The sequence below is a fragment of the Notothenia rossii genome (assembly GCF_949606895.1).
Source record: "Notothenia rossii genome assembly, chromosome: 7".
Lineage (NCBI taxonomy): Eukaryota > Metazoa > Chordata > Actinopteri > Perciformes > Nototheniidae > Notothenia > Notothenia rossii.
The window spans coordinates 18,594,221-18,620,798 of record NC_136905.1 but is presented as its reverse complement, the minus strand read 5'-3'; the positions used below and the strand labels follow the sequence as shown (position 1 = coordinate 18,620,798).

The window sequence follows — 26,578 nt, the reverse complement described above, 5'->3', positions numbered from 1 at the left end:
TGTTGAAGAAGTCCAATGAGGTTTCACAAATCTCTCCGACTAAATAGTAATCATTACCGTGGATGTTTTTGTTAGAACTAGCTAACGTGGAGGGGGAGCTTTTATTCTGAATGTTCAATCCGGAAGCTCTATCATTTTGACTTGACGCAGGTTTGTGTGCAGCCCCTCCTTCAGCTGAGCAGCGTGAGTTGCTCGGACGCGACGGAGACAGCCAGCTGATCCTCCCCTGGTGCAGAGGCAGAGGAGCGGGGACCACGCACCGCCTCCGCCCGCCGACACCGTCACGGGCCGGGGATGGCGTCGCTCGGCGTGGGACTGCATCTCGTCCGCAAGCGGGGATCAGGCAGGAGCTCCGCGGTGGAGAGGAGGAATCTGCTCACGGTGTGCAGGTAGGGATGAAACTGCGTCTGACGGCAGATTTGTTAATCAAATGAGGTCAGAGGCGTTTTGTTTGAGGTTAGCTTGGGGAGCACATCAATGTTTAAAATATGACTTCAAAGTGATTCTGTCTGCTGGATAAGATGCATAACAATATTATTGAAACAATGATCAAATATCAGCTGGCTGACCTCAGGTAAATTCCGTAATCCTGTTTGTTTTGTACATCATGTGCATCTCTTTCATTCATTCAAACACACAGAGACACCTTCACACCCACCATCAGCAGCATCCATGAACAACAATCACATTTCATTCTCGATTACACTGACTATCAATCCAATCACTCCAATGTATAGGACTAAGCCCAATATTTTTGAAATACACACCAAACATTCTCTATTCATGTAACCTGCATATCAAAAATGTGTCTTCCCCCCCCCCCCCCCCAAACTGCAGGAATGTAATTCAAGTAAATATGTCTTCTATTGCTTATTGCATGACTATTTTAAAATATGTCAATGCCTTCATGGATGATTAGCTGGTTCATAAATATATAGCATGGCTGACAGATGTGTAGATGGATGCTGAGGTGTGCTCACACATGTCACCTGCCTGTGTCTCCCCCTCCTCTATGTATCAGTTCATGTTAAAAGTGCTCTGAGTATTGATCTGTGGTCCTCTCAGAGCTGTTGGCACATGTCAGTTACTGACTGAGAGTCCCTGTGGTGCGCTTGAGACAGAAGAGCAGAAAAGGTCAGACAATAGGGAAGATATATGGAGCTGAACTTCTTTTCTTTTTTTAGCACCAACAAAGTGTAAGGGTTCAGAAATAATAATGATCATGCACCACCTGGTATATGCTCAGTTTACAGAAGAACATGTTCGGGTATCAGGAAAGTGTCGGATGTTATTTTTCCTACCTCTATTAAAGTAACTCAAAACAGATGTAAAGGGAGAGTAATTGGAGGCAGGAACACTCTGGTTGTTCCTTCCTCCGCACCAGGCATCATCTCGCTAAATGGCACTAGTAGAGCAAGGGAGAAGAGGTAGAGAAGTGATGTCGGATTGGCAAAAGGAAGGAACCGAAGATGAAATATTAGTAGTTTTAAAGAAAGACCTGCACAAAATAGAAGCAAGAAAACAACTTCTTACATATTCTTTCCCTCTTTTGTTTTCCCCTGAAGCAGCCTTACTGTTGTCAAAATCCTCTTCTTCCAGACTGTGAGACAGAATCCTAAAGACCTGAAATGATTTGCATAATTCGACTGGCAGATTGATGAGTCATTTTAGGCATTCTTAAACAAAATGCCAAACATTTACTGGTTCTATTCTAAAAGGTTGATATTTGATTTTCAGTATGATGCACTTTATATTCTTGGGTTTATGACTGATGGTTTCTCCAGATTGTGAGTTTTAGGCAAATGTTTGTGGTGCTGTGATAAATCTCCCTGATCTCCCCTGTCTGTAAAAGCCTTCTCCGCTGAAATGGACACTTTCTTTATAATTTTGCCTCACTCAGCTTAGTCAGCCTTAGCTGCAGACCCCAATTAACCTTACAACTAATCTTGTTGATGTAGCTTTTCAATAGACATGTTGACATGTCACAGCAGGAATAGCAAAGGTGTAATCAATAACATTAATAACTTCAATCCATTTAGGTCAGCCAGTTTCAAGATCATGGTATAGTACAGAAAATAGGCATCATTAATTATTAGGGATGTAACGAGATATTGCGGTAAATAGATGTCTCAATACCGTCGTGAGACTGACAAAATATACCGCAATTTTTTTTATTTTAACCAGATGGTCCCATTGAGATCATCGATCTCTTTTTCAAGGGAGACCTGTCCAACATGGCAACAAGTAGGTTACAACATGAACATAAAACAACAGATAACACAAAAGGACATCTTATTTACAGGGCTACATGTACATACCTAGAGACATTGACAAGTACCAACAGTATATTTATATCTCGCCCTGTCAATAAGCCTCACCTTCTTGGCAAAACCTGTATTGTTTTTGAAGTGGTGGAGAGACAATGCACAGTTTGACCCACTGCTGTCACCCATGGCCAAAGGATGTCTCTCTGTCCCAGCAACATCAGTACCAAGCAAGAGAGTTTTTTCCACAGCAGGGGATATTGTAAACGCCCAAACATCCCAGCTTCTACCTGGAAATGTGGACATGCTCAAAGATAACCTTGATGATGCTGAGTGAGTGAGTTAGAGTTGAGTTACTTGAAAAACTAAAGTGAAACTTGATTTATTCTATTGCAGGGTCTGATTATTATATTGTTGACACTTTAAAATACTACTATCCTACTAAAATACTGTACAAATCAGATGTATTATTTAATAAAGAATTATTTTTTTTTTCAATATCGCGATAAATATCGTACCATGGGCTTTTTATCGCGATATTATCGTACCGTGAGTTTTTGGTATCGTTACATCCCTATTCATTGTATTTGTCATGCTTTTCCTTCCATGAAAAAATGTCTGCTGTGAAAACAACTTTTAAAAGTTGATTATTTATGGTACTGTGCTGGAAGAAGATAGTTTTATATTTTGGTGTTAATAATCATAATATCAATCATGTCTCAGTTTTATTCAAGTGTTCCAGTATTATTCATCTTATTCATGTTTGGACCTGTGTTCAAAATGTTTTCTGTGAAAAATACCTCCAATAAGGAAAAAATGTTGTGGTGTAAGGGTGAAAAACAACCTCATCAGTAACATTTAAATCCAGCATTAAACATCTGTGTGGGCGGACAGTCGCTGTTGATCCTTTGACAGTCTGTCTCTAAAAGAACTGCTTTATTTAGTTGATCCAAAGGAGAAATCGATGAGTTTGACCCATCTTAAGCCAATTTACAAAATGTTACCAGGCCTATTGGTTAGTGGTATTTATTGTAATTTAAATGTCTCTGTAAAGAATTTTGGTCAACATCTGTGGTTTCTTGTGGAGTACTTTGTAGGTGATGCAGGACTTGACCGACAACCAGTGGAGGTGGATGAGGGTGGGAGTGATGTGCTGCCACGGCTTTGTATTTGTGAATACCCTAGCAGCACAGTTTTGGACATACTGGAGCCTGTCCAGGGAAATGTGATCTATAAATACATTTGACCGGACTGTTGCAACCGTCTTCATAGATATACAATTTCTAAGACCAATATGTGTAATGTGGAGTATATAGTGGAGTACATCATCAAGTTTGCCTATAATTTGAATTGCAACAGCAAACATGTACAACACATTGGTTTTTCCTGTTATAGTCTATTTCATATTTCAGGTTTTCAGGTGGTCAATGTACCAAAAGGTTTTCTGTGTTAATGTTAAATAAAGTATTAGCTGAAAGAGTAAATGCAATTTACTTAACACAGGAAATTAGGTTTGTGTAAATTCCTTTAAAGATAAAGGTTGTTTTTCAAAACTGACTGAAACATACATGGTATTTAATTAAAACCTGCCCTAAATCATGGAAATAAGATGAAATCTTCTTCTTCAAAGGAAGCCTCTGTGGTCACCCTGCTGCTTAGCAACGAGATAGGGAGAGATGAAGTCAGATTATTTAGCTGACGTTAAGGGCTGCTTTCATTTGACACACACACACACACACACACACACACACACACACACACACACACACACACACACACACACACACACACACACACACACACACACACTCTTTTTCCAGATTGTGTGTGAGGTGTGTGTCTGCTAGGCTCTGCTGAAGAGCTTTGTTATGAGACACGGCCTTCGACAGCTGTGCTTCTCGGAGACGCACCAGCTCTTCCAGGTAACCCTAAAACACAGAAACACACCCACTTGTTTGGCTAATTCCATTAAGGCACTGCTGTATAAATTCACGTCTGAGTTCGTTTTCGCCTTAGAGCAAACAAAATAACCAGAAGTGATTTCGCCATCGTCTAGATTAATTGCTAAGGTGCAGATGTAAGATATATTACAGATGTTGTAAATTAAAGAAATAACATTGAGCTTTCTGTTTGCTTGTCAAAAAAATCTCTTCACAGAACTCACATTCAACAGCCTCTAATGATCATGTAATCATCATGGACACACACACACACACACACACACACACACACACACACACACACACACACACACACACAAACTGCAGCCTTGTCGATTAACTCTCCTTCCTGTCTCATCAGTTGAATGAGATTGAAACGAAATTATACAGACTGTCGGTGCACATGTCACAGCGGGCAGAACATAATGCTGATATCATCACAGGATATTAATGCAACCCTCATTATAGCTATATAAGGCCAGATGTGTTTTGTATATGTTTCTTGAAATATTCAAAAGTAACTTCACATTGTCTTTTACATTTGCTTTAGATACTTCTTATTTTTGTTTGTTGGTTATTAAGTGTTCAAATGTGCATTATCAGTGTGAGTGTGTCATGTTTTTTCACATCATTCAGTCTGCGATCGGACGGCAACGCAGAAAGCATTTTGTCATTGCGGCACTTACATGTCAGTGTAGAAAAATGAAAGTGGGGATAGATCCATTACATATTTAATGGGATGCTTACACTTCCATAAGGTTTAAGGACTAACAATAGACGGATTTCTAAAAATAAAAAAGGGTATTAACTGAAGCAACAGGGGCCAAAGTATTCAGAATGTTCAGTATGTGTAACAAATACACTGGATCCTACAATTCCCCAAATTCTACCAGCAGAGTATTTTCTTTAGACCCTACCTCATTGTAAATCTCTATCAAGTTGACCTTTAGGCTACAGGCCCAATAACTCATTTCAATGTGCCTCTGATTTTTCTTTTCAGGTTTTCAGTGAAGACTCTGCTGGACCGCTCCTGTTTTGATACGATAGACGACACATCTCCAGAGTTCGTTAACTTTGTTTCCATCCTGGAGCACATCCTCAGTCACCGACTCAAAGGTAAAAACGTAAGCAATTCTCTTCTCATCGACATTAAGGTAATTTACCTACACATAGTGTTATGTTTATACTGCATAATTCAACATTACTTTTATGTATTTGACATTAATTTGCGGTAAGGGAAACGGAAAGAGATATAACATGTGATGATGGTCCTTAGCAGGAAATTATCAGCAGTCGGACTCGTCTTTATTTAAGATGATTGTCAAATATGGACGCTGGTGTATACATACTGGCCTGTTAAAGACAAATACATGACTTCCAAAAAGATTTCATTTCATTTCATTTCAAACCTTTATTTAACCAGATTGGTCCCATTGAGATCATAGATCTCTTTTTCAAGGGAGACCTGCAGCATATAGGTTCCACATGAAACATAAAACAATTTACATAGTTATAGACATTTACAAGTGCCCATAGTATCAACAAGCATTTCATTTAGCCTAGCTTTAAAAACATGCAGAGGAATGAGATTGCTCAGTTTCAATTCTTGCTGAAGACTGTTCCAAGCAAGTGGAGCTGCGCACATAAAAGCTGTCTTACCTAAGACAATCCTTGCTCTTGGCACATCTAACAATACTACGTCATGCGATCTCAGACAATAGCTGCTTGCAACTCTCTGTGTGATCAGAGAGCAGATATAATACGGGAGTTTACCCAACAAAGCTTTATAAATAAACGTGTACCAATGACTGAGCCTCTTTACAGTAAGTGATGGCAAACCTGCCTTGGCATACAGGGTACAGTGATGAGTAAGTGCTTTACAATTTGTGATAAATCTCAGTGCGCTATGATAGGCGGCATCTAACTTGTTCAGGCAATGGGCAGGTGCATTCTTATACAACAAATCACCATAGTCCAGCACAGGTAAAAAGGTCACAGAGCCTTTTCCTGGCCTCAAGCGAGAAACAGGACTTGTTTCTGAAAAAGAAACCTAGTCTAACCCTCAGCTTTTTAAGCAGGTTATTGACATGAAGTTTAAAAGTAAGACAATCATCAAGCCAGATACCAAGGTATTTGTAACAGCTAACCACTTCGAGTACTTGTCCTTGCATAGTAACAATATCTAAAACAGGCTCTGGTGTCTTTTTAGCTTTTGAAAAGAGCATTACCTTGGTTTTCTCAACATTTAAAAGAAGCTTAAGCTCAGCGAGCTGAGTCTGAATAATGTTAAAAACAGCCTGTAATTTAACACCAGCCTCCTTAATGGAGGGACCTGCACAGTACATCACGGTATCATCCGCATAAAAATGTAAGGTAGCTTCATTCACATTTTCACCTAAACTGTTGATATACAGTTGCAAGAAAAAGTATGTGAACCCTTTGGAACTACCTGGATTTCTGCATAAATTGGTCATAAAATGTGTTCTGATCTTCATCTAAGTCACAACAATAGACAAACACAGTCTGCTTAAGCTAAAACCACACAAACAATTATATGTTTTTATGTTTTTATTGAACACACCATGTAAACATTCACAGTGCAGGGTGGAAAAAGTATGTGAACCCTTGGATTTAATAACTGGTTGACCTTCCTTTGGCAGCAATGACCTCAACCAAACGTTTCCTATAGTTGCATATCAGACCTCCACAAAGGTCAGGAGGAATTTTGGACCATTCCTCTTTACAAAAATGTTTCAGTTCAGCAATATTCTTGGGATGTCTGGTGTGAATCGCTCTCTTGAGGTCATGCCACTGCATCTCAATTGGGTTGAGGTCAGGACTCTGACTGGGCCACTCCAGAAGGCCTATTTTCTTCTGTTGAAGCCATTCTGTTGTTGATTCACTTCTGTGCTTTGGGTCGTTGTCCTGTTGCATCACCCATCTTCTGTTGAGCTTCAATTGGTGGACAGATGGCCTTAAGTTCTCCAGCAAAATGTCTTGATAAACTTGAGAATTCATTTTTCCGTCGATGATGGCAATCTGTCCAGGCCCTGAGGCAGCAAAGCAGCCCCAAACCATGATGCTCCCTCCACCATACTTCACAGTTGGGATGAGGTTTTGATGTTGGTGTTCTGTGCCTTTTTTTCTCCACACATAGCGTTGTGTGTTCCTTCCAAACAACTCAACTTTGGTTTCATCTGTCCACAGAATATTTTGCCAGTAGTGCTTTGGAACATCCAGGTGCTCTTTTGCAAACTTCAAACGTGCAGATCAGAACACATTTTATGTCCAACTTATGCAGAAATCCAGGTAATTCCAAAGGGTTCACATACTTTTTCTTGCAACTGTATATGGAGAATAAAAGTGGACCTAAAACAGAACCTTGAGGAACACCATTAGCAATGTTCAACCACTCAGAAGACAGCCCATCAAAGTGAACACATTTGGACCTTTCAGAGAGGTAGTTCACAAACCACCCTACTGCATGGCTGGATATGCCAATACTGAGCAACCTCTGCTTCAAAATGCGATGATCAACGTTGTCAAACACTTTGGAAAGGTCAATAAATTGAGCTGCACAACTCTGCTTATTATCTAAGATACTCGTAATGTCATTCACCACTTTCATTGTCGCAGTGATGGTGCTGTGATGAAAACTTCATGTTATTTATGTCACTTCAATTTATTTGTTCTGTTAAAAAAAATATATAACTATATCCACTGACATTTGAATAACAAGTACGTAATAGCTTTGTTCATTTTTAAAGTTCAGAGCACTATGCATGCAAGCTTATGAAAAAACCCTCTGTCTCTTTTTCTCTCAGGTCAGACAACTTGGTTCGGCTATGAGAGTCCTCGCAGTTTCTGGGATTACATCAAATCCGCCTGCAGCAAAGTCCCTCATAATTGCATCCGAAGCATCGAGAGTATGGAGAATGTGCGATCATCGAGAGCTAAAGTGAGTATAAGAACAATCTTGACATCAGATTTAATTACCCAGGGCAGCAGGAAAGAAAATAACTTGAATCTTCACAACATCAGAAAGTTGAATTCAAACAAAGCGTTAGGTTAGAAAAAGTGTAATCAAGCAAAAAATGTAAAATATGCAAGCATTATCAGTTTTATATAAGCAGCACTGCATCTTCTACAGTATCCTGAGATACAGCCATACTTGCCAACCTTGAGACCTCAGAAATCGGGAGCATTTCCAAACCGCCGCGGGGGGTGGGGTGGGGGGGGGTGCTAGTGGATCGCCGTAGCTGTATTAGATTAACATTAGCATGCTTATTGTAGTTGTAAGTGCACTGCCTTGATGGAGCATATGTGTGGGCTGGACCTGTATTATACAGGAAAGGAGTGAGCAGAGTTGTCGATTCTTGTTCTGTTTTCTGTGGCTATTTTCCTCACCCTCTCAGACTTTCAGTTGCGCGTGCTGCTAAAGAGACGCGCTACCATGGAAACCAAACAATGGTGTAGCTGTATTAAAGTCTGAGTGGAAACAGTCCTGAGTAAATCTGATTTTGTCAGAAATTGGGAGAAATGCGGGAGAAATATAACCCCGGGAGGAAACCGGGAGAGGGCAATGAAATCGGGAGTCTCCCGCGAAAATCGGGAGGGTTGGCAAGTATGGATACAGCACACACATACTGCACAAGCAGGAGCTGTTATTTTTGCTTTCTTTTGATTTATCCACTCAGAAAAGCTAAAAAGGAAAGGCAAATAAATGTTAAGAACACCAATGCACATAAAACATGACTCAGTCTAACCCTGGGGGAAAGGGAACAAACAATTGGAGCTAATATTGTTCTACAATGGGGCTGTAGGTGAGAACAAGACACACAAACACTCTCTCAGGTCATGAACTGTTTGAGCGTCCACTAACAGCTCAATGTCTCTCTCTGCAGGGCAGGGCGTGGATCAGAGTGGTCCTGATGGAGAAAAGATTATCAGAATACATCTCATCTGCACTGAGGGACCTCAAAACCACCAGGTCTTAATGTTCACACACTGTCCACACTGTTTGTTCCCCCTTCAACCATATAATCTTGACATACTATCAAATCAAGTGTATTTAGGAAGTTAATCTACAATATTACCATGCTGCCGGATCATTTAGATCAGGGGTAGCCAACGCGGTGCCCGCGGGCACTAAGTCGCCCGCAGGGGGGAAATTGGTCGCCCGCGTGCATGTTCTAAAAATAGCACAAGTCACCATGGAGCTCCGTCTAAAAAGATTATTGAATACATTTTTAATTTTTAAAATGACAATATTGAATATAACATTTTAAAAGCACACAATTTGTATGTACAAATGTAAGTGAAATGGAGATTTGGTGCGTGAAATTGAACTCTGACCCCAGATAGGTTCAGAGTTGATACTTCTACAAACACTATGGTAATAATATGCATTCATTATGACAATATCATACTATTATAGGAGTGTTTTATAGTGTGCTCAAAAAACAACTACAGAAACACTAAATATTATACTACAGTAGTACTATTTAAAATAATATAGTCTTAATACAGAAACACCAAAAAAAACACTATGGTAATACTTTTACAAACACTATATAATAATATGCATTCACTATGACAATATCATGCTATTACTATAGGAGTGGTCTACAGTGTGTTCAAAAAACAACTACAGAAACACTATATATTATACTATAGTTATACTATTTAAAATAATATAGGAATACTACAAAGATCTAGATACATAGTATTACTATTGAAATATTATAGGGCTACTATAGCTAGTAAAATGGCACTACAGAAAAGACTATAGTAATACGATAGCTGGTGAAAAATACTATAGAACTCTACAAACTTACTATAGGATACTATACAACTCTTATAGTATACTATAGTAATACTATAGTTCATTTTCGTAAGGGGGCACCACCTGTAGCTCGCTCTCTCTCACACACACACACACACACACACACACACACACACACACACACACACACACACACACACACACACACACACACACACACACACACACACACACACACACACAGCAGTGGTGAGGATCTCAGCCTGCCACTGACGTTCAACCAGAAAACATCGCAAACAGAGATCACAGCTCCTCATATCTTTTCAGAAACTAGACAAAAGTTAAACAAGTACAAACCACAGACTGTCTGTGTCATGGCGAATACAGTCGCTGGTTTATTTATGTATTTAGGCCGTTGTTATGAGTGTGGAATGAGCATATACAACGTTAGCTTAGCCTGGTCGACCCAATCTCCATTCAGAAAACAAGCATTTTAAAAGGTTTTTCGCCTGCCGTCTTGTCTGCTGACTTGTCAAGCATTAATTCATGGTTTTTACTAAACGGTATCAGTATGTTGTTACTTCGGCATCATTTAGAAACGTGTATTACAACTTAATCACGGTAAAATATGTTCATTTTGTTGTAGTTGTAGCTCCCGAGCCAGCGCGTCTTGTTTGAATGATGCGAGTAAACACAGCTGGCAGCAGCAGTGAAACTCAAGCGATTAGAGCGAAGTCGCGTCCGGTGTGAACGCAGCATTACAACGACCCCTGATAGATCTCGCGAGAATGTGTATAAATATAGATACATTTTCATAAAAAAACAATGGGGTTGCTATAGCAATGGTAAATCATTGTTAATAATTATTGTGAGGAATAATTAACATTAACATGTGATCAGACAGTCCTTCACATACAGTAAATTAATATGTATTCTGATTATTATTAATAATAATATTATCATTAAAGGTGAACCGTGCAATTATGTTATTCAGGAAGTTCGTATCAAAGCCCTTCGTATTACTCAGTACCCTTGAAGTAGCCCTCGGTGACAAAAAGGTTGGTGACCCCTGATTTAGATCTTCTTACACTTGACCTCAAGATGTCTAGTATCACACATCAGTTGTTGAGATCTGGAGGAGTTGAATCAATGTCAATAATGTACGCACGTGTGTTGACTAGGAGGTTTTACGAAGACGGAGCGATCATGCTGGGAGAGGAGGCAGGGCTGCTGGCAGACACACTCATCGGACTCAACACCATTGACTTGAGGTACTCATTACATTTGGCTATTTCTCACTGTAGCTCTTCAGTCCTGCTTTTGTTCTTTTTTTGCTTCTTTGGCAAAGTGTCATAGGAAATAGTCTAATTGCCAGCTTAGGGAACCCGGAAATGTTAAGTACACCAAAGTTTTATAATTTATTTAAATCTAGGGTTAAGGTCCCCTGCACTTGAGAAACTGCCAGATGCTAACTTGCATATTTTGGGTAGTTTGCACAATTAGCATCATTTGCGTTAATTCAAATGAATGGCATTATGTGGAGATTTTCTGGTTAAAATGCAATTTTTGATCCTGAAAATGAGAGCATCCTCAACTACCCCCAAAACCACTCCAGTATTATCCAAATCGGACATTTTTAAACTAGTGTTCCCATAGGCTATAATGGTAATTCATGCTAATTGATGCAATTCCAATACTGGGAACCCCGAACAGGACTCCGTTGCAGTAGTCCAACCGTGAGGAGACGAATGCATGGATGAGGGTCTCGGCCACGGAATCGGAGAGTGATGGTCGTAGACGGGAGATGTTCCTGAGGTGATAGAAGGCAGACTTGGTGACGGATTTGATATGTGACTGAAATGAGAGAGTGGAGTTAAGGGTGACACCCAGGTTACGGACTTCGGGAGACGGGGAGATGGAACAGCCGTCAATGTTGAGGAGGAGATCCCCAACCTTCCGGAGCAGTGCCTTGGGTGCCACAACCATGAGCTCAGTCTTCTTACTGTTGAGTTTGAGTAGATTTGCTGTCATCCAGGTTTTTATGGCATGGAGACAATTGACCATAGACTGTGGAGGAAGCTGGGCAGATGGTGAGGTGCTGAGATAGAGCTGAGTGTCATCAGCATAGCAGTGGAAATTGAGACCGAAGTGACGTATGATCTGGCCAAGGGGGAGCATGTAAATGGTGAAAAGTAGGGGACCAAGCACGGAGCCTTGGGGGACACCATGGTTAACTGGGGCCGGGGGGGAGGATGAGCCGCTGATGCTGACAAACTGAGACCTGGTTGAGAGATAGGACTGAAACCATGACAGAGCTGTGCCAGTGATGCCAAGGTTGTCGGAGAGGCATTTCAGGAGGACTGTATGAGAAACGGTGTCAAAGGCCGCAGAGAGGTCGAGGAGGATGAGAATACTGATTTGTCCGGAGTCAGCAGCGAGAAGGAGGTCATTAGTGATCTTGAGGAGGGCGGTCTCTGTGCTGTGATGTGCTCTGTAGGCTGACTGTAGGGGTTCGTAGAGCTCATGGTTGGACAGATGTTGATGAAGCTGGGCGGCGACTGCTCTTTCCAAGGTTTTACTAAGGAAAGGAAGGTTGGAGATCGGTCGGTAGTTGTTCAGCTCCTCAGGGTCCAGACCAGGCTTCTTGAGGATGGGAGTGATGGAGGCGGTTTTGAAGCAGGAGGGAACTATTCCAGATGACAGAGAGGAGTTGATGATGTCTGTTATGATGGGGTAGAGGGTGGGAAGGCAGGCCTTGACCAAGTTGAGGAATTTGGAGCAGAGGTCAGGAGCTTCAGCAGTGTACGTGGCAGGGAGGGGGCGGAGCAGTCGGTTGATGGTGGAGAACAAGGATCTGGGGTGATTTTGTTGTGAGGTGATGAGGGAGGAGTAGTAGGCGGTCTTGGTCTTGGAGAGAGCCTCCTTGTAGGACCTCACATGGTCCACCAAGGCCATACGGTGGACGGTGAGGCCAGTTCGTCTGGAAAGCCGCTCCAGCCGACCACCAGTTTGCTTCATTGTGCGAAGATGAGAGGTGAACCATGGTGCCGGGCGGAGAAAAGACACCGTCCGGCTTCTGACGGGAATCAGAGAGTCCAGGCTGAGAGAGAGGGCAGTGTTGTAGCGGGCCACCAACACGTCTGGCGAAGTGTCGGAGAGAGCCGGTGCCATGTGGGTTATGAGGAGGTCTGATAGGGCTGATGCACTCACTGATTTGGTGTCTCTGAAGGTGATTGTGCGCCTTGGGCGCTGCCTGGGCAGGGCGATGGGGATGGTGAAGATGGTGGCATGGTGGTCTGATACTGCCAGGTCTAGGCGCTGCAGGTGAGAGGGGGGGGCACCAGTGGAGCAGACTAGATCCAGCGTGTGACCTTTGGAGTGGGTGGGGCCCTGGACATGCTGTGTTATGTGGAGGCAGTCCAGAAGTGACAGAAATTCTGCGGCAAAGCTACAGCTGGTGGAGTCGACGTGGATGTTAAAATCTCCCAGCAGATAGGTGGAAGGTGATTTAGAGCAGATCGAGGAAAGAAGCTCACTCAGCTCGGACATGAAGGTGGTGGAAGCTTTGGGGGGGCGGTAAATCAGGGCAACCTGGAGTAGAGGTGATCCGGAGAGCGAGAATGTAATACACTCAAATGATGTGATATTGGGAGAGGTAATCTCCCTGACCCGGATGCCTGCTCGGTGGATGACAGGCAGCCCGCCGCCGCGGCCCGTGGAGCGAGTTTTATGGAGGTAAACGTAGCCTGGGGGAGTAGCTTGGTTGAGAGCGAAGAAATCCTGCTGGTTCTGCCATGTCTCCGTTAAACATAATAAATCAAGTTTCCTATCAATGATGATATGTGCTGGGGACCCCTACTATACTTCTTTGCAGACACAAAAAATAGAACATACATGGAGATGCTTACATAGCTGCACCTGTTGTACATCAGGGATAATCGTTCGTTTTCCTTGGACACCAAAAGGACATACACAATATCAAAATGCTCCTACTATACATTTGTAACATAACAATTTGGTGTACTCAACGGGTTCACAATAGGTGGCAACCAGACTAAAAAGTAACAATCACATTAAAAGGCTTTCATGTTAACGGGGTTAAAAATGATAATGTGGGTGCAATAACAACCTGCTCCTCATAAATGGAATATAAATATGTTTTAGATGATATGTTGTATAACTGAAGAGGAACTAGTCATTTCATGTATCACCATCATAAGTGTGTCAGTCAATTTAGATAAGAGCTTTCTTTGAACCACTGGTCCTCTCTGCAAGTTTTTTTTACCTAGGCCATAATCTTTATTGTTTCTAATGCTTCAACAACACAGGCAGTGATTCAAGCTCACTGAAGTGTAGCAGGCAAATTCTATTAGTAACACAATATAATACAACTAGCAGAGAAGCAACAGGGCCAGAGTGTCGCTGCCGGAACTGCAGGTGCATCACTTGCAAACGTTGCAGAACTATGTGATAGTGTAAGACAAAAAGCTTTAAAGGAGAAATCATATGCCTATGACACTGCATTAGCAAAGAGGAACAATGATCCTCAGGGGAAAACTGAACGCACTTAATGGGATATCTTCTGAACACTACAACCTATATCCTCTAAAATAAACGTCAGGTAGAATCAGTCATCTGCCTCACTGAATAGTTACAAATGTTTTTATTTACTTCCAGGTTGTTAATAGTGCCTTCGATGAGATGAGTAGTAATGATGAAGTATTTGAAAAACAAATCTAGTAGCTATTATGTAAATGTTTTATAAAATCATCTGACACCAATCAACAGAAAAATAATAAAAAGAGATGTATTCAAAGACATTAATTTCAAATATAAAATAAAAATAGATGTTTGTTCCCCTACTTAATTATACTTTACTCTTGAATCATAAATATTGCAACAGAATAGTTATTTACAAGATAAGTTGGTTAAAAATCTGATAAAATAACAGATTTCCTGTCTTGTAGCTTCTGTCTGAAAGGAGAGGGTCTGGACGGCAGCTGCCCCGCGGTGATCGACTACACGCCGTACCTGAAGTTCGCTCAGAAGTACGTGAGATCAAACAACGTCCATCACACAGTTCATTATCAGTGTACAGAATAGTAAGGGCAAACAAAGCCATTTTGACTGGTATTTAGAATAAATGTACATTTGAAATGTTTTGAATATTCAATAATTCAGCTTTGGTCTCGAGGGTCAGATTCACTGTTGGCTGGATGTTTACTAATATGAAATGTGCTTTGCAGTGCAGAGAGCATCAGCAGTGACGAGGAGGAGATGAGGACTCTGGGAAGCAGTGGCAGCGAGAGCAGCACCCCCGACAAAACGGCCACTGCCGCCTCCATCTTCACTGAGCAGAGCAACTTGGTCAGCAAGTGCAAACGCTTTGAGCAGAAGTACCGAACATCACTGGAGCAGAAGGTAGTGTGTGTGTGTGTGTGTGTGTGTGTGTGTGTGTGTGTGTGTGTGTGTGTGTGTGTGTGTGTGTGTGTGTGTGTGTGTGTGTGTGTGTGTGTGTGTGTGTGTGTGTGTGTGTGTGTGTGTGTGTGTGTGTGTGTGTGTGTGTGTGTGTGTGTGTGTGTGTGTGTGTGTGTGTGTGTGTGTGTGTGTGTGTGTGTGTGATCATTAGAGGCTCGAAGTGTTGAATGTGAGTTCTGTGAAGAGATTTTTTTTGATGTTATTTCTTTAATTTACAACATCTGTAATATATCTTACATCTGCAACTTATCAATTAATCTAGACGATGGCGAAATCACTTCTGGTTATTTTGTTTGCTTTAAGGCGAAAACGAACTCAGACGTGAATTTATACAGCAGTGCCTTAATGGAATTAGCCAAACAAGTGGGTGTGTTTCTGTGTTTTAGGGTTACCTGGAAGAGCTGGTGCGTCTCCGAGAAGCCCAGCTGTCGAAGGCCGTGTCTCATAACAAAGCTCTTCAGCAGAGCCTAGCAGACACACACCTCACACACAATCTGGAAAAAGAGCAGCTTGAGTACATCATACTGGAACTACAGAACCAACTGTGAGTCCATCCTGCTCGGTGTGTGTGTATGTCAGTGCATTTAAGGGATGGTGAGATGGAGGTGTGTGTTTGACATTCAGGACACAGCAAGAAGCCTGGAGGCTGCAGGCAGTTAGGTATTTGTGTGTTGCTTTAAGCCAAGAGGAAAAGCTGCATCCGTGTTGTTTCTTTCAAATGAATGTTCTAATCAGTGAGAAACCCCTTTCTGTGTTTTATTAGTAATTTAATGCAAGCTACAGAGTCTGTTAAATGGATTAGTGTCACGATTTCTGAAAATGAAGCTGCAGTCTCAAGCCAGTGCGATGAGTCAGTTGATGTTTTGAAATGAAAATAGAGTAAAAAGCAAAGTGACGTGCAGTGCTGACAGAGAGAGAGAGAGAGGCAGAGAAACTGAGAAACTGTCAGAAGACAGTAATTAGAGAGAACATTTGGATGGTAAAGTGTTTTCAAGAGTTCACAGGTAGAATAAAGATCTGATCATTTGGAGAAATCTTTTCTAAATCTCATCTTTGATTTTATACCAACACTTTACAAACTATCAATACAAGGAGCCCTTCAATTTGGTAAATGAATAATTGTAATCGACATATGTTTTGAGACATTTTATTTTTCAGTAACATGCCCTCTGTAATGGTGATATATTTTTCTAGCTAAATGTTATTTACTCTTAAATTGATTGTTTTTTTTAATGGAATTTCTGTTTACTTGATGCATTTGATAAGAAAAAGTAATACACACAGTAAAAAGTCCTCGAGCTGCTGCCAGACAAACCGTTTTTAATGTCTTATATTTGTGCCTGATCTGCCTTCATTGAATGATTCTCCTTGTTTTTATTTTGAAAGTTTATTTAGTTCATAACCTGTGTGTAACTGTGCCTGCTTTTGTCTTCAGGACGGTGCTGAAAAACAATGATTTGCGGTCCAGACAAGAGCTGACAGCCCACCTGACCAATCAGTGGCCATCTCCTGTCGCCTTGGATACCAACGCTGTCGCCTTGGACACGCTGCTGTACAGGAAGAGTACGGGACAGTGGGAGGAGTATGTACTAAGAGTTCACATCTTCTAGCATCAAAATCTTAATACATCTCAGTTATCGACACTGAATTATTGAATTTTCACAAACATGCTTAGCTGTTGTTCAGACAAGGAGATGTTGCTTATTTACCTTTGTCAATAAGCTAGCTATTCCTAGAAAATAAGGTGATTTTATGAAGCATCCAGTGTCTTCTTCTTTGTTATTTAGTTAAGAGGCTTTCCTGAAAATGCGCCACTGTTACGTATCTTTTGGAGCAGGTTAGTTAGTATTTAAGATTTCACTCAAAATGATGGCTAGCAGTATTTACTGCAGTAAAAACATGGAAATCATTGGTGTAGAGCAGTGGTTCACAAAGTGTGGGGCGCAGAGGCATGACAGGGGGGGGGCGCAAGAGACCAGGAGGAAAAATGGTTATTGAAAAAAAGAAAAAAAGAAATCATAATTTGAAAAATTATTGATTCGAAAATAATATGATACAGTACAGTACTATTACGTCTGGATGGGTACCGAGAACCGGTACTAAGTCAATACCGGTACCTGATTGGACGGTATCGGTATACCGTTAAGCCGCTGGACAAACGGTGCTGCTATCGGTATATGTGTTACGTCTACTTCCTTAGTTTAACTTTAGACCATTCTGGTTGGTTGGGAACCCTCATCCTGTATGATGTATCCGTTTGAGACCCCTCTGATTGGCCACTGTAAATGCCATTCGTCATTTCTCTCAACAGCGCTCTTATTATTGTTGTGAGACTCCCGCAGGCATGGCGGACAGAGCGAAGTGATCGAAGGTCTGGGTGCACTTTTAAAAAAATGTAGTGGCGATAGTGCAAGGTGCAATCTATGTACTCAATTAGTTGCTTGTAAAGGGGGTAACACAAGCAACTTAATGAAGCATTTGCAAACGAGACACTCATTGAATCTAAAACGGTGCTTGCGATACTGCTAGCCTAGTGCTAATAGTGCTAGCGGGCTTCAGCCGCACCGTGTGACTTGAGCAAAGGCTCGCAGGCAGGTTAGCTGCTGCGCACGGGCAATATGTTTTGTTTACCTGAGTGCAGTCTTGCAGGCACATCGCCTTGTCTTTTTTTAGTTTATTAACACTCACAGTGTATTAATGTGAACTCCTACACCTAGAATAATGTGGCCTTTCATTGAATGCTTTATAAACCAGTTAAACTTAAAGATGTCATTGTGAATTGGAAAACTGCATATAAATGTTGTTAAAGGTCAACGTTTCAATATATGTATCAGCAATTGTTGGTCGTTTACTAGGAATTGACATATTTTAAGCTCAAATATGTTGTTCTATGTTTAAACCTTCAGACACATTTTGACGTGTTTCAGTTCAGCACATCATTTATTTTGTGATTTAAAAGTACAATCCAGAATAATATACGTACTCGCCTTTATCTTTTTGCCATCTTAGCCTTTTGACCAATTTCTTAATATCACAGTTTTGCATGATGTCACTGTGGGACAATGTTTTAAGGATCTCTTGTCGAGCTAGGTTGTCAGTTTGAAATGTCTGGATAAAGATGTAAATGATTTACAAATGTTAAAAAAGCCTCTTTTCATCCTCTATCTGAGGGAAAACCCCAAAAAGCATGATAGGGCAAGCCAAGCCCCTTTAAGTTATTTTATTTATTTGTGTCTGCTTCTGAGAAGCTAATTTATAAGTTATACAGTTATTTCTGCAAGAAAATGACAATACAATTACTGTTTAATCTTCAAATCTTGTATTCATGTCTATAATTTTGAGCACCAAATTATTGAAAAGTATCGATAAGAGTATAGAAAAATACCGATAGGCAGTACCGGTACCGGTATCGATAAAATCCTAACGATACCCATCCCTACGTCTGGGTCTCTGTGTTTCATTAAAGCTTGGCTCTGTGTGTGTGTGAAATGAGCCATTTTGTGTGCGTGCGTTAGCGAGAGAGAGAGAGCGCACCGGTACCGGAGATCGTTGTTGTTAGCTTCTGGTGCTAGCGAGCTACGCTAACGTATATAAGGAGTTTTTTCAACAACAAAGTGGAGGAGAGTCCCCTCCTGTCAGACTGAGAGGCTCAGTGAACTAAAGGACTCTCTCAGTGTTATCTCAGTGGGTCTCAAACGTTTTGGTCACCATTAATGTGAACAATTATTTCCGAGGCACACGTTTATATAATCATTATAGTTATAAAAAAATAAGAGAATAAATGAAAAACAGGTATGAAATACTATATGACAGTAAAAAAAGAATAAAGTTTAAAAGGGTGATTTGTAAAATATCCATAAAGAAAAAGTAAACAATTTTACAGTTCTGTTTCATATGGGTATTGAGAGAGGTATCCTATCGTATATGCCGTGAGCTGATTATCGAGCCTTCAATGTAACAGTTGCGGGTACGTTGTGTATATGCGTGGGGAGTGTTGTAGTAGAAAATTCCACTGTAGCGCCCGGGACATTAATGGGAAACCCTAAATGTTTGAGCACCCTCTATGAAACGTCAAGCTACCCCACAGCACCCCCAAAATAAATCTCTGGCGCCGCCACTGAGCCTGACTATTTGTGTTGGGGGGGCCCGACTTTTTTTTTTCTTCAAAGGGGGGGCCTGACAGAAAAAGTTTGGGAACCACTGGTGTAGAGTATATTTAGATACAAGTATCTGTGAATAAGTCTCAAATCACAAAGACTGTTCCTCCAATTTATTGTTGGGAATAAGAAATATGGGAAAATGTGTTAATTTCTTCTAATTATAATAATAATTGTATGAAAGAAAATGCCCTTTAACATCTCAGATCTCAGATGAAATTGTTTTTATCTGACAGTTTAAACTCAAAAGTACTAACAGATTTGTGAATCGGGGATCAGCAGCTGTTTGATTGTGTTTCTCTAACATTACTAAAATTATAAAATGTTTTACGATACATGTCCTGTTTATTGTTTCAGCCCAATATCTTTACTGATCTTCTGTCCTCTCATTGCAGGAAGAGTTTCCAGAGTCTGGAGCAGCTGTCTGCAGACATGAGTCTCTCTCAGATGTCTCTTGACCCGTCCCACACTCTGAGTCTGGAGGCCAGGCCCCCCGGCACACTGTGGCCCCACCAAGGTACGTCTCCCCCTGCAAGTAAACACTGGAGGGTGTCCACTCCGATGTGAGTATTGATTATGTGTATCTTGTGAACCAGGTAAAGAGGAAACCCCGTCTCTAAGAGGTCTGTGCGGCTCCCTGACGTCGGTTGCGAGCTACAAGTCTCTGGCCAGCCTGAAGTCCAGCGAGTGTTTGGCCAGTCCTGCGACGGAGATCAGCAGCCCGGGCTTCACTCCGTCATAATGAATGGAGAGATAAACACAAACACATCTCCAGACAATCCAGGAACTCTCTTCATTTAGGTCATGTAGATTTGTAGACATTTATTTTCTGTAAGTGGAGCCAAGCGCTTTAATAGAAATAAATCAGGTTTACAAGTGGAGAATCTGGTGTAGCATGTTCTCTGAATTGTGTTAAAAATGAAGTGCAGTTCCGTCGGACTCATGAAAGTCTTTAATATTAACGTAATATCCAGCGGAAATACCCTCTGACTCTTATTAGAGGATCTGCTGCCGTTACTTCATCGATCTGTGTTTGAATTATTAAGTTTAGTTTCTTTTTTTGTGGAACATCAGTTTTTGTTTCCCTTTTTTAAAGGAAATAAATGAAAACAATAGCAGATGATGTAAGAATTGAAAGGTTTGCCGGAGTCACAGCATGCATATTCAGTATGAAAATACTGAATGTAGATAAGAAAATACTGAAAGCCTCAGTCAATGTTGGCACTATGAAACATTTCCTGCAGTTAAAAGGGTATTGTATGTTCTGCTCCAGCTGTTTATTTAATAGTTTTTTTGGACAAGTCATCTCTTTGATTTACAATGTATGTACTCTCACTTTTGTCAGATTACAATTTCAAAGTGTTGCTCTATGCTGTCTCACATTTCACGTCAGGTGTAAATACTTTTATTTTATCAGTGTTGCTTTGTCATTGTTGTACAAATTGCAGTCTCACAGGGGTTTTGTTCTCAGGTAATGATCCCTAAGATAATACTCACCCTTCACTTCTGGGTTTACTTTAAAGTCCAGCTTCATCAGACACAGACACTTGTTTTATTCCCTTTGATTATCAAAATGCAGTATTTTGATCACTAGTTACAACAAATAGGTAATTCCTAAAACTCTATGTTGACCTTGTTAAAAAAATACTTTGCAACATATATTTCCGAGAATGAGAAATGATTGAATCATCAGAACATTTCAATTTGTTTTGTTAGTGACTAACCGTATACCTCCACACTGAAATATCATTTCGCCTTTAGCTCGTTCCAGCAGTCATTTGCACAGACACGCAGCAGATGTTTTATTAGATTTATTTGCCTTTTCACTCTTCATTTTGAATAAACTGCTCTTACTCAAACAGTGAGATTGATGTCCATAATGAGTGAGGTGAACACGTTGCATAGAGTCAATGAATGAGAAATTCGAAAGAATGTCACGTACGTGTATTCAACATTTTAGACGTAACATTTTCAGAAAGTTTACATGATTCACAGTCTCTTCAAACTGAAAACAAACTCACAGCTTCAGAATGGTACCATTTGGCTTTCGTGTCTCACACGTATTCACAGGGAATTGGAGAAGAAGTGCAAGAACATGGAGATCTGTTCTCGGGGACAGGGGAGGATGCACTGACTGAGCGTGACATAGAGGAATCAGTTACATCACCAATAAATGACTTCAGGCACAGTGCGCTCGACCTTTAAAAAGAATACAGATTAAAAACACTGGGGTGCCATCTGTTGGCAGTTCAATTCATCAAAAAGCATTTGATTTGAACACTGATGAAAACATCACCTCTTTTCATTTCCACACACAGGATCTATCGCATCAAATCATAGAATAATACATTATAAATACTAATTATAATAATTTAATAGAAATCTTCTTACTCAGAAAGGGTCAAGTAGTTCATAATTTTGTTCATTTACATTTCTACTTCCCCCCCCCCCCCCTCCCCCCCTCCCTCCAGAGGTAAACTCTAGCAGTAGTTCTGTTTGGTTTGTAGAGAAATGACAGGGAATATATCAAGCGTTCGTGTCCTGCAGTGGCCTGAGTGTCCTCTCCTCGTTTTGTTTGCGGAAAAAGGTTTTGCCGAACTCATAACTGCTGATCATGATGGCGCAGGCTGGAGCCACTTTGATCAACCTCGGGATGAAACCTGGCAGAGAGGCAACAGATCAGAGGAGCGGTTAGATGCCATGTGGTTAGACGTATCTGTAATCGTTGACAAAACATCACAGAAGTATCTACCTGCAAACAGTCCACTAAACCCGCTCTGCGCCACAATCCTTCTCATCACGCTGAAGGTGGAGGAGGAGACCTGACATGACACTGAAGAGACAGCGATAACATCACCATCAAATGACACATTAACTGAAATATAAGACGGAGGATTTTATTTCAGTCAAATACAACGGCCTTTCTTGTCTGCCCCCATAGTCAGATAAACTCCAGGTTTTTCACTGCTAGTAACCTTGAGTATGAAAAAACGATTTATTCCACAAGGCCAGTCGTTTTTGCTGGTATACATCAGGCTCCTAACTAAAGCTTGACCCCCGCAAAGGAAATGTAAGACCTGCACAGGAAGAACGATGCAATTTCAGTTTCAATACTGAGCCTGAAACCTATCTGCTGCACAAAGAGTCCTCAGATGGGCTTTTATATCCGTTGGGGTTTGATGTGATACTTACTTTGGACTTTGAACTAATCGTATATTTATTTAAATGTGTAAATTGATTGGGACTGAGGCTTTTTAATCAACAGATTGCGCATCGGCCCACTCACTGCCTCACAGAGATCCAGTGCCGCTATCAAGGGGCAAGCCTCCCATTGTTTGCTTTATTTTCATTCAAATATCACATTTGTATTCTTAAAATAAGATTCTATTCTGCGCTCTTACCTATATCTCTCCCGCGTTTCATCCTAATTGCTGTTGACTTGTTTCCAGGGTCTTAATAAAGTTTTATTTTGTATTTTGTCTACTGAGAATGTATATATTTAAAGGAATCCAAGACAATGATAGGATGCACAATCTTTTCATGTGAGTTTAGACAAATGCAGAAGTACCACCCGGGCTTAAACCTATTCCTTGTTGGGAATCCACTGACAAACAACATTTGCAAACTTTAGTAACATTTCATTATTATAAAAAGAAAAAGAATAATGCCATAATTACAATTCTTTGCTTGTAGCTCTCCCAGCTCCAGCTGCCTTCTCGTTTTGACGACATCAAAGGGTAAAGTCACAATGGACGCAATCTAAGAGAAATGTACAAATGATTAGATTTTGGTTTACTTATATTATATGACAGTTTATTATATTTGCTTTCTTTTTCCACAGGTTGAAAAGCAGATGCACTTACAGAGCCAGACATCGCTCCTGATACAAAGGTGATGGTAAGGGTGGGTTCTCTGGTGTGAGAGCGCTCACACAGCCAGCTCTTGCCCTTCTCGTAGTTGTACCAGTACATGGCTGAGAAGGGCACGTCTCGCAGGAGCGTGGGTCCCAAGCCTCTCCACAGAGACAGCCAGCCCTCTGACTGCACTGCAGAGCGGATGCAGTCAGTCAGCTCCCTGTATGACTGTTTCTGAGACTGCAGCTGCGTACGGATCAGCTCCAGAGGGCTGATCACTGTCGCCGAACCCACTGACACACACACAGAGGAAACAGGGAGGAGAAGATCAAAACACATCTTCTAAAAATCATACTGTTGCAGAGAAAAATGATTGAAATGCACTAGGTGAAAAGGACATTATAGACTATGTTTCACCATGGTGGAGTATTTAGTATTTGAAAAGAGTAGTGCCTGTCAATGTCAAGCAAATTGTATTCAACCTCATAAACTGCCCTTTTTAAAACCTGAGCCATTATTAAAAAGTCAGGGTCTAAATTAAAACCTAGAGTAATAAAATCTGTTACTTAAACTACTAGCACCATTTAAATACGGCAATAAGGTTACTATTCTGAAAGGGACTTCAGTAGATAATAGATGTGTTCCATTCTGTAAACACTAATTAAATGTAGATAATAATAATAATACATGTTATTTATACAGTACTTTTCCTGGTGGTCAAAGCGCTTTACAAGCAAGTAAATAAGAAAAATAACAACAAAAGTGCAAAGCTAGGTGGAATAGGATTTGAAGGCAAGAGTGAAAAGGTGAGTTTTGAGGGATGATCAGCAGTAATTCAGGGTTCATACACTTTTTCACAAATGATTTTCAATGACTTTTCCATGACCGTTACCTAATTTTTCATGACCGAAGAAATTACTCTTTCTCAGTGGTACCACTGACATTTTTTTATTTTGACATGGTAAGCTGGAAAATATGAAACATGTTGTCTAAAACAAATCAAATAAATTATATTTGATGCAACTTCGGTTACATTTCTATGACTTTTCCAAATCTTTGGGAAAAATATTGTTTTCCATAACTTTTCCAGGGTCTGGAATTTGCATTTTGAATTTCCATGACTTTTCCAAAACTTTGGGAAAAATATTTTTTTCATTAACTTTTCCAGGGCCTGGAACTTGCATTTTGAATTTCCATGACTTTTCCAGGTTTTTAATGACCGTAGGAACCCTGGTAATTGATGATGAAGCTCTAAATAGAGGTGGTCCTGTTCTCTTGATGTGACAGCGGTTAGCTCACCTCTAGCGATCGCTCCTGCCAGGAGAGGAGCCTCCTGAGAGTAGTCTCCCATCCTGACCCGCAGTGCTGAACACAGCTGGTCGTAGCACGTGAAGTAGATCACGGTAGCTGGGACTGCCATAACACTGAAGAAAACATATATATCCACATATTATACTCAAGTGTTCCAATCAGGGAAAAAGCAGCTAAAAAAACCACACCATAAATAAATTCACCAAGTGATTTATCAAAGAAAAATCTATTAACACTTTTCAGCAATTAATCTTTGGTAATCAGCCCTGAGAGACAACCTAGGTGGTTTGCCACTAATTGGTACAACTTCAAAAAATGAGAAAACAAGACTTCACACTCACAGGGTTGGAGGTAGACCGCTCCATAAGGCCTTTGTTCCTTCATGGCGCACTATTTTGGCGAAGGCATCCTACAGAGATGTACAGTGTGGAGTCAGTGAAAGAAGACAAACAAGCTATGGCACATGTCAAAGTAAGGCTACTAATGTTTTACTGGGGTAAAAAGTGAATGGTGACATGCATTGGCTATCTGAAATGTTTACCATTGTGCCATTGAAGTGACTGGGGGCTTTGTACCAGGCCTTAGTGTTTCCATTTTCACACACGCATATGTGGTCCATAAGTCCATTGCAGTAAACAAAGCTTTTCCCTGAAAGGTATTAACACAAGGCAAACTCATGTAATATTTGAACCAGTACTATATTAAGCATAACACCAGAGCAACAAAGTACGCATTCATTATACCTTTGGGGAAGGGATTTTTCTGAGCTTGCAGTCTGATCTTCACGACGTCCAAAGGAGTAACTGAAAAAATAAAGAAATTAACATGAACCTCCATGAATGAAATTAGGCACACATGTTTTCTATGGATCCTACCACCACCTTTTGTGGACAAGAGTATTTAAACAACAGGATTTAAAAAGTAAAACACTCAAAAATGATAATAACTACTTGTTTTGAATGTAGGAAATGTACTAGTAACGCTGTCTTCAATACTGCAGTACTCATTTTACATACATTTTACAATAAATATAACTATTCCATCACTCAGATAAATTGTGCATTAGACGAGATGAAGCAAGCAAAGCCTCAACCTAGTTATTTGAAATAAAAAGTGTAGTATCTCACCAAACAGAGATGTGACGATGGCTCCGGAGCAGGACGCCACCATCTGCTGAAGAGGGGTAATGCCATTACTGGCTGCAGGACTTTGACGACTCATACTGTCTTCTTTAGAAACAACACAAAGATACAGTTTGACATTAGACGTATTTTAATATGTACATAGGCTTTAATTTATACTTTTCAAAATGAGTTAATGAGCAGCTACAGAAAGGTCAGCGTTAGTACGTTATTACAAAACCATGCATGTGTCGTAACATTACATGAAAGCAGCTCCCTAGATAACCAGAGTTAGCTAATCCATGTACAGTAGCTCACTTGTTAACTTTACCTGCTACAGCGTCTCTGCGTTAACGAAGCCTCCCATGTACAGAAACACTACTCTTAGGCTATAAAAGAAAAAATAATAACTGTATGTGAGTTCAGGAGCTCTAACCTTAGCTAGCTGTTGAGGTTTACACAGAAAACATTGCATGGTGACATTTCCTACGCAATAGGCATTTCAGCAGAGCACATTCTTGAACTTTGCATAATTACAAGTTACATTTGATGCAATAATGTATGTCCAGGTAATTACACATTCAGTGTATAAGATGTATTCGCAAATGAAAAAAATGTTGCTATAGATTTTTAAGGTATATATTATTTTTTTCAGTGATGTGGAAACA

At 40.6% G+C, this 26,578-nt stretch overlaps 2 protein-coding genes across 3 annotated transcripts; one reads left to right on the top strand and one right to left on the bottom strand.

The window, feature by feature from the left end:
* Nucleotides 1–126: 126 nt before the first annotated feature.
* Nucleotides 127–21,037, top strand: rundc3b (RUN domain containing 3b). Of its 2 annotated transcripts, XM_079694600.1 has the most exons (11): nt 127–389; nt 5,205–5,320; nt 8,029–8,162; nt 9,109–9,194; nt 11,171–11,260; nt 14,957–15,037; nt 15,236–15,410; nt 15,854–16,011; nt 16,903–17,049; nt 20,020–20,141; nt 20,221–21,037. In XM_079694600.1, the coding sequence occupies exons 1-11, from the start codon at nt 295–297 to the stop codon at nt 20,364–20,366; spliced, it is 1,350 nt and encodes a 449-aa protein (XP_079550726.1). In that variant the 5' UTR covers nt 127–294; the 3' UTR covers nt 20,367–21,037. The 2 variants fall into 2 exon arrangements, with proteins under 2 accessions (XP_079550726.1, XP_079550727.1); XM_079694601.1 differs by lacking the exon at nt 127–389 and having other exon boundaries at nt 5,205–5,328.
* Nucleotides 21,038–21,420: 383 nt separating this feature from the next.
* Nucleotides 21,421–26,401, bottom strand: slc25a40 (solute carrier family 25 member 40). The gene is made up of 10 exons (XM_079694603.1): nt 26,242–26,401; nt 25,917–26,018; nt 25,533–25,592; nt 25,331–25,437; nt 25,131–25,198; nt 24,778–24,902; nt 23,488–23,771; nt 23,302–23,383; nt 22,377–22,457; nt 21,421–22,284 (listed from the first exon to the last, which is right to left on the bottom strand). Exons 2-10 carry the CDS (start codon nt 26,008–26,010, stop codon nt 22,151–22,153), a joined length of 1,035 nt encoding a protein of 344 aa, XP_079550729.1. The 5' UTR covers nt 26,011–26,018; nt 26,242–26,401; the 3' UTR covers nt 21,421–22,150.
* Nucleotides 26,402–26,578: the final 177 nt, after the last annotated feature.

Coding starts and splice junctions, on each gene's coding strand:
- rundc3b (XM_079694600.1), top strand. CDS start 295: ATGGCGTCGCTCGGCGTGGGACTGCATCTCGTCCGCAAGCGGGGATCA. Junction 9,195..11,170: donor AGGGACCTCAAAACCACCAG/GTCTTAATGTTC, acceptor TGTGTTGACTAG/GAGGTTTTACGAAGACGGAG. Junction 15,038..15,235: donor TACCTGAAGTTCGCTCAGAA/GTACGTGAGATC, acceptor TGTGCTTTGCAG/TGCAGAGAGCATCAGCAGTG.
- slc25a40 (XM_079694603.1), bottom strand. CDS start 26,010: ATGAGTCGTCAAAGTCCTGCAGCCAGTAATGGCATTACCCCTCTTCAG. Junction 22,458..23,301: donor AGAGCTACAAGCAAAGAATT/GTAATTATGGCA, acceptor CTGTCTCTTCAG/TGTCATGTCAGGTCTCCTCC. Junction 22,285..22,376: donor GTTTAGTGGACTGTTTGCAG/GTAGATACTTCT, acceptor CCTCTCTGCCAG/GTTTCATCCCGAGGTTGATC.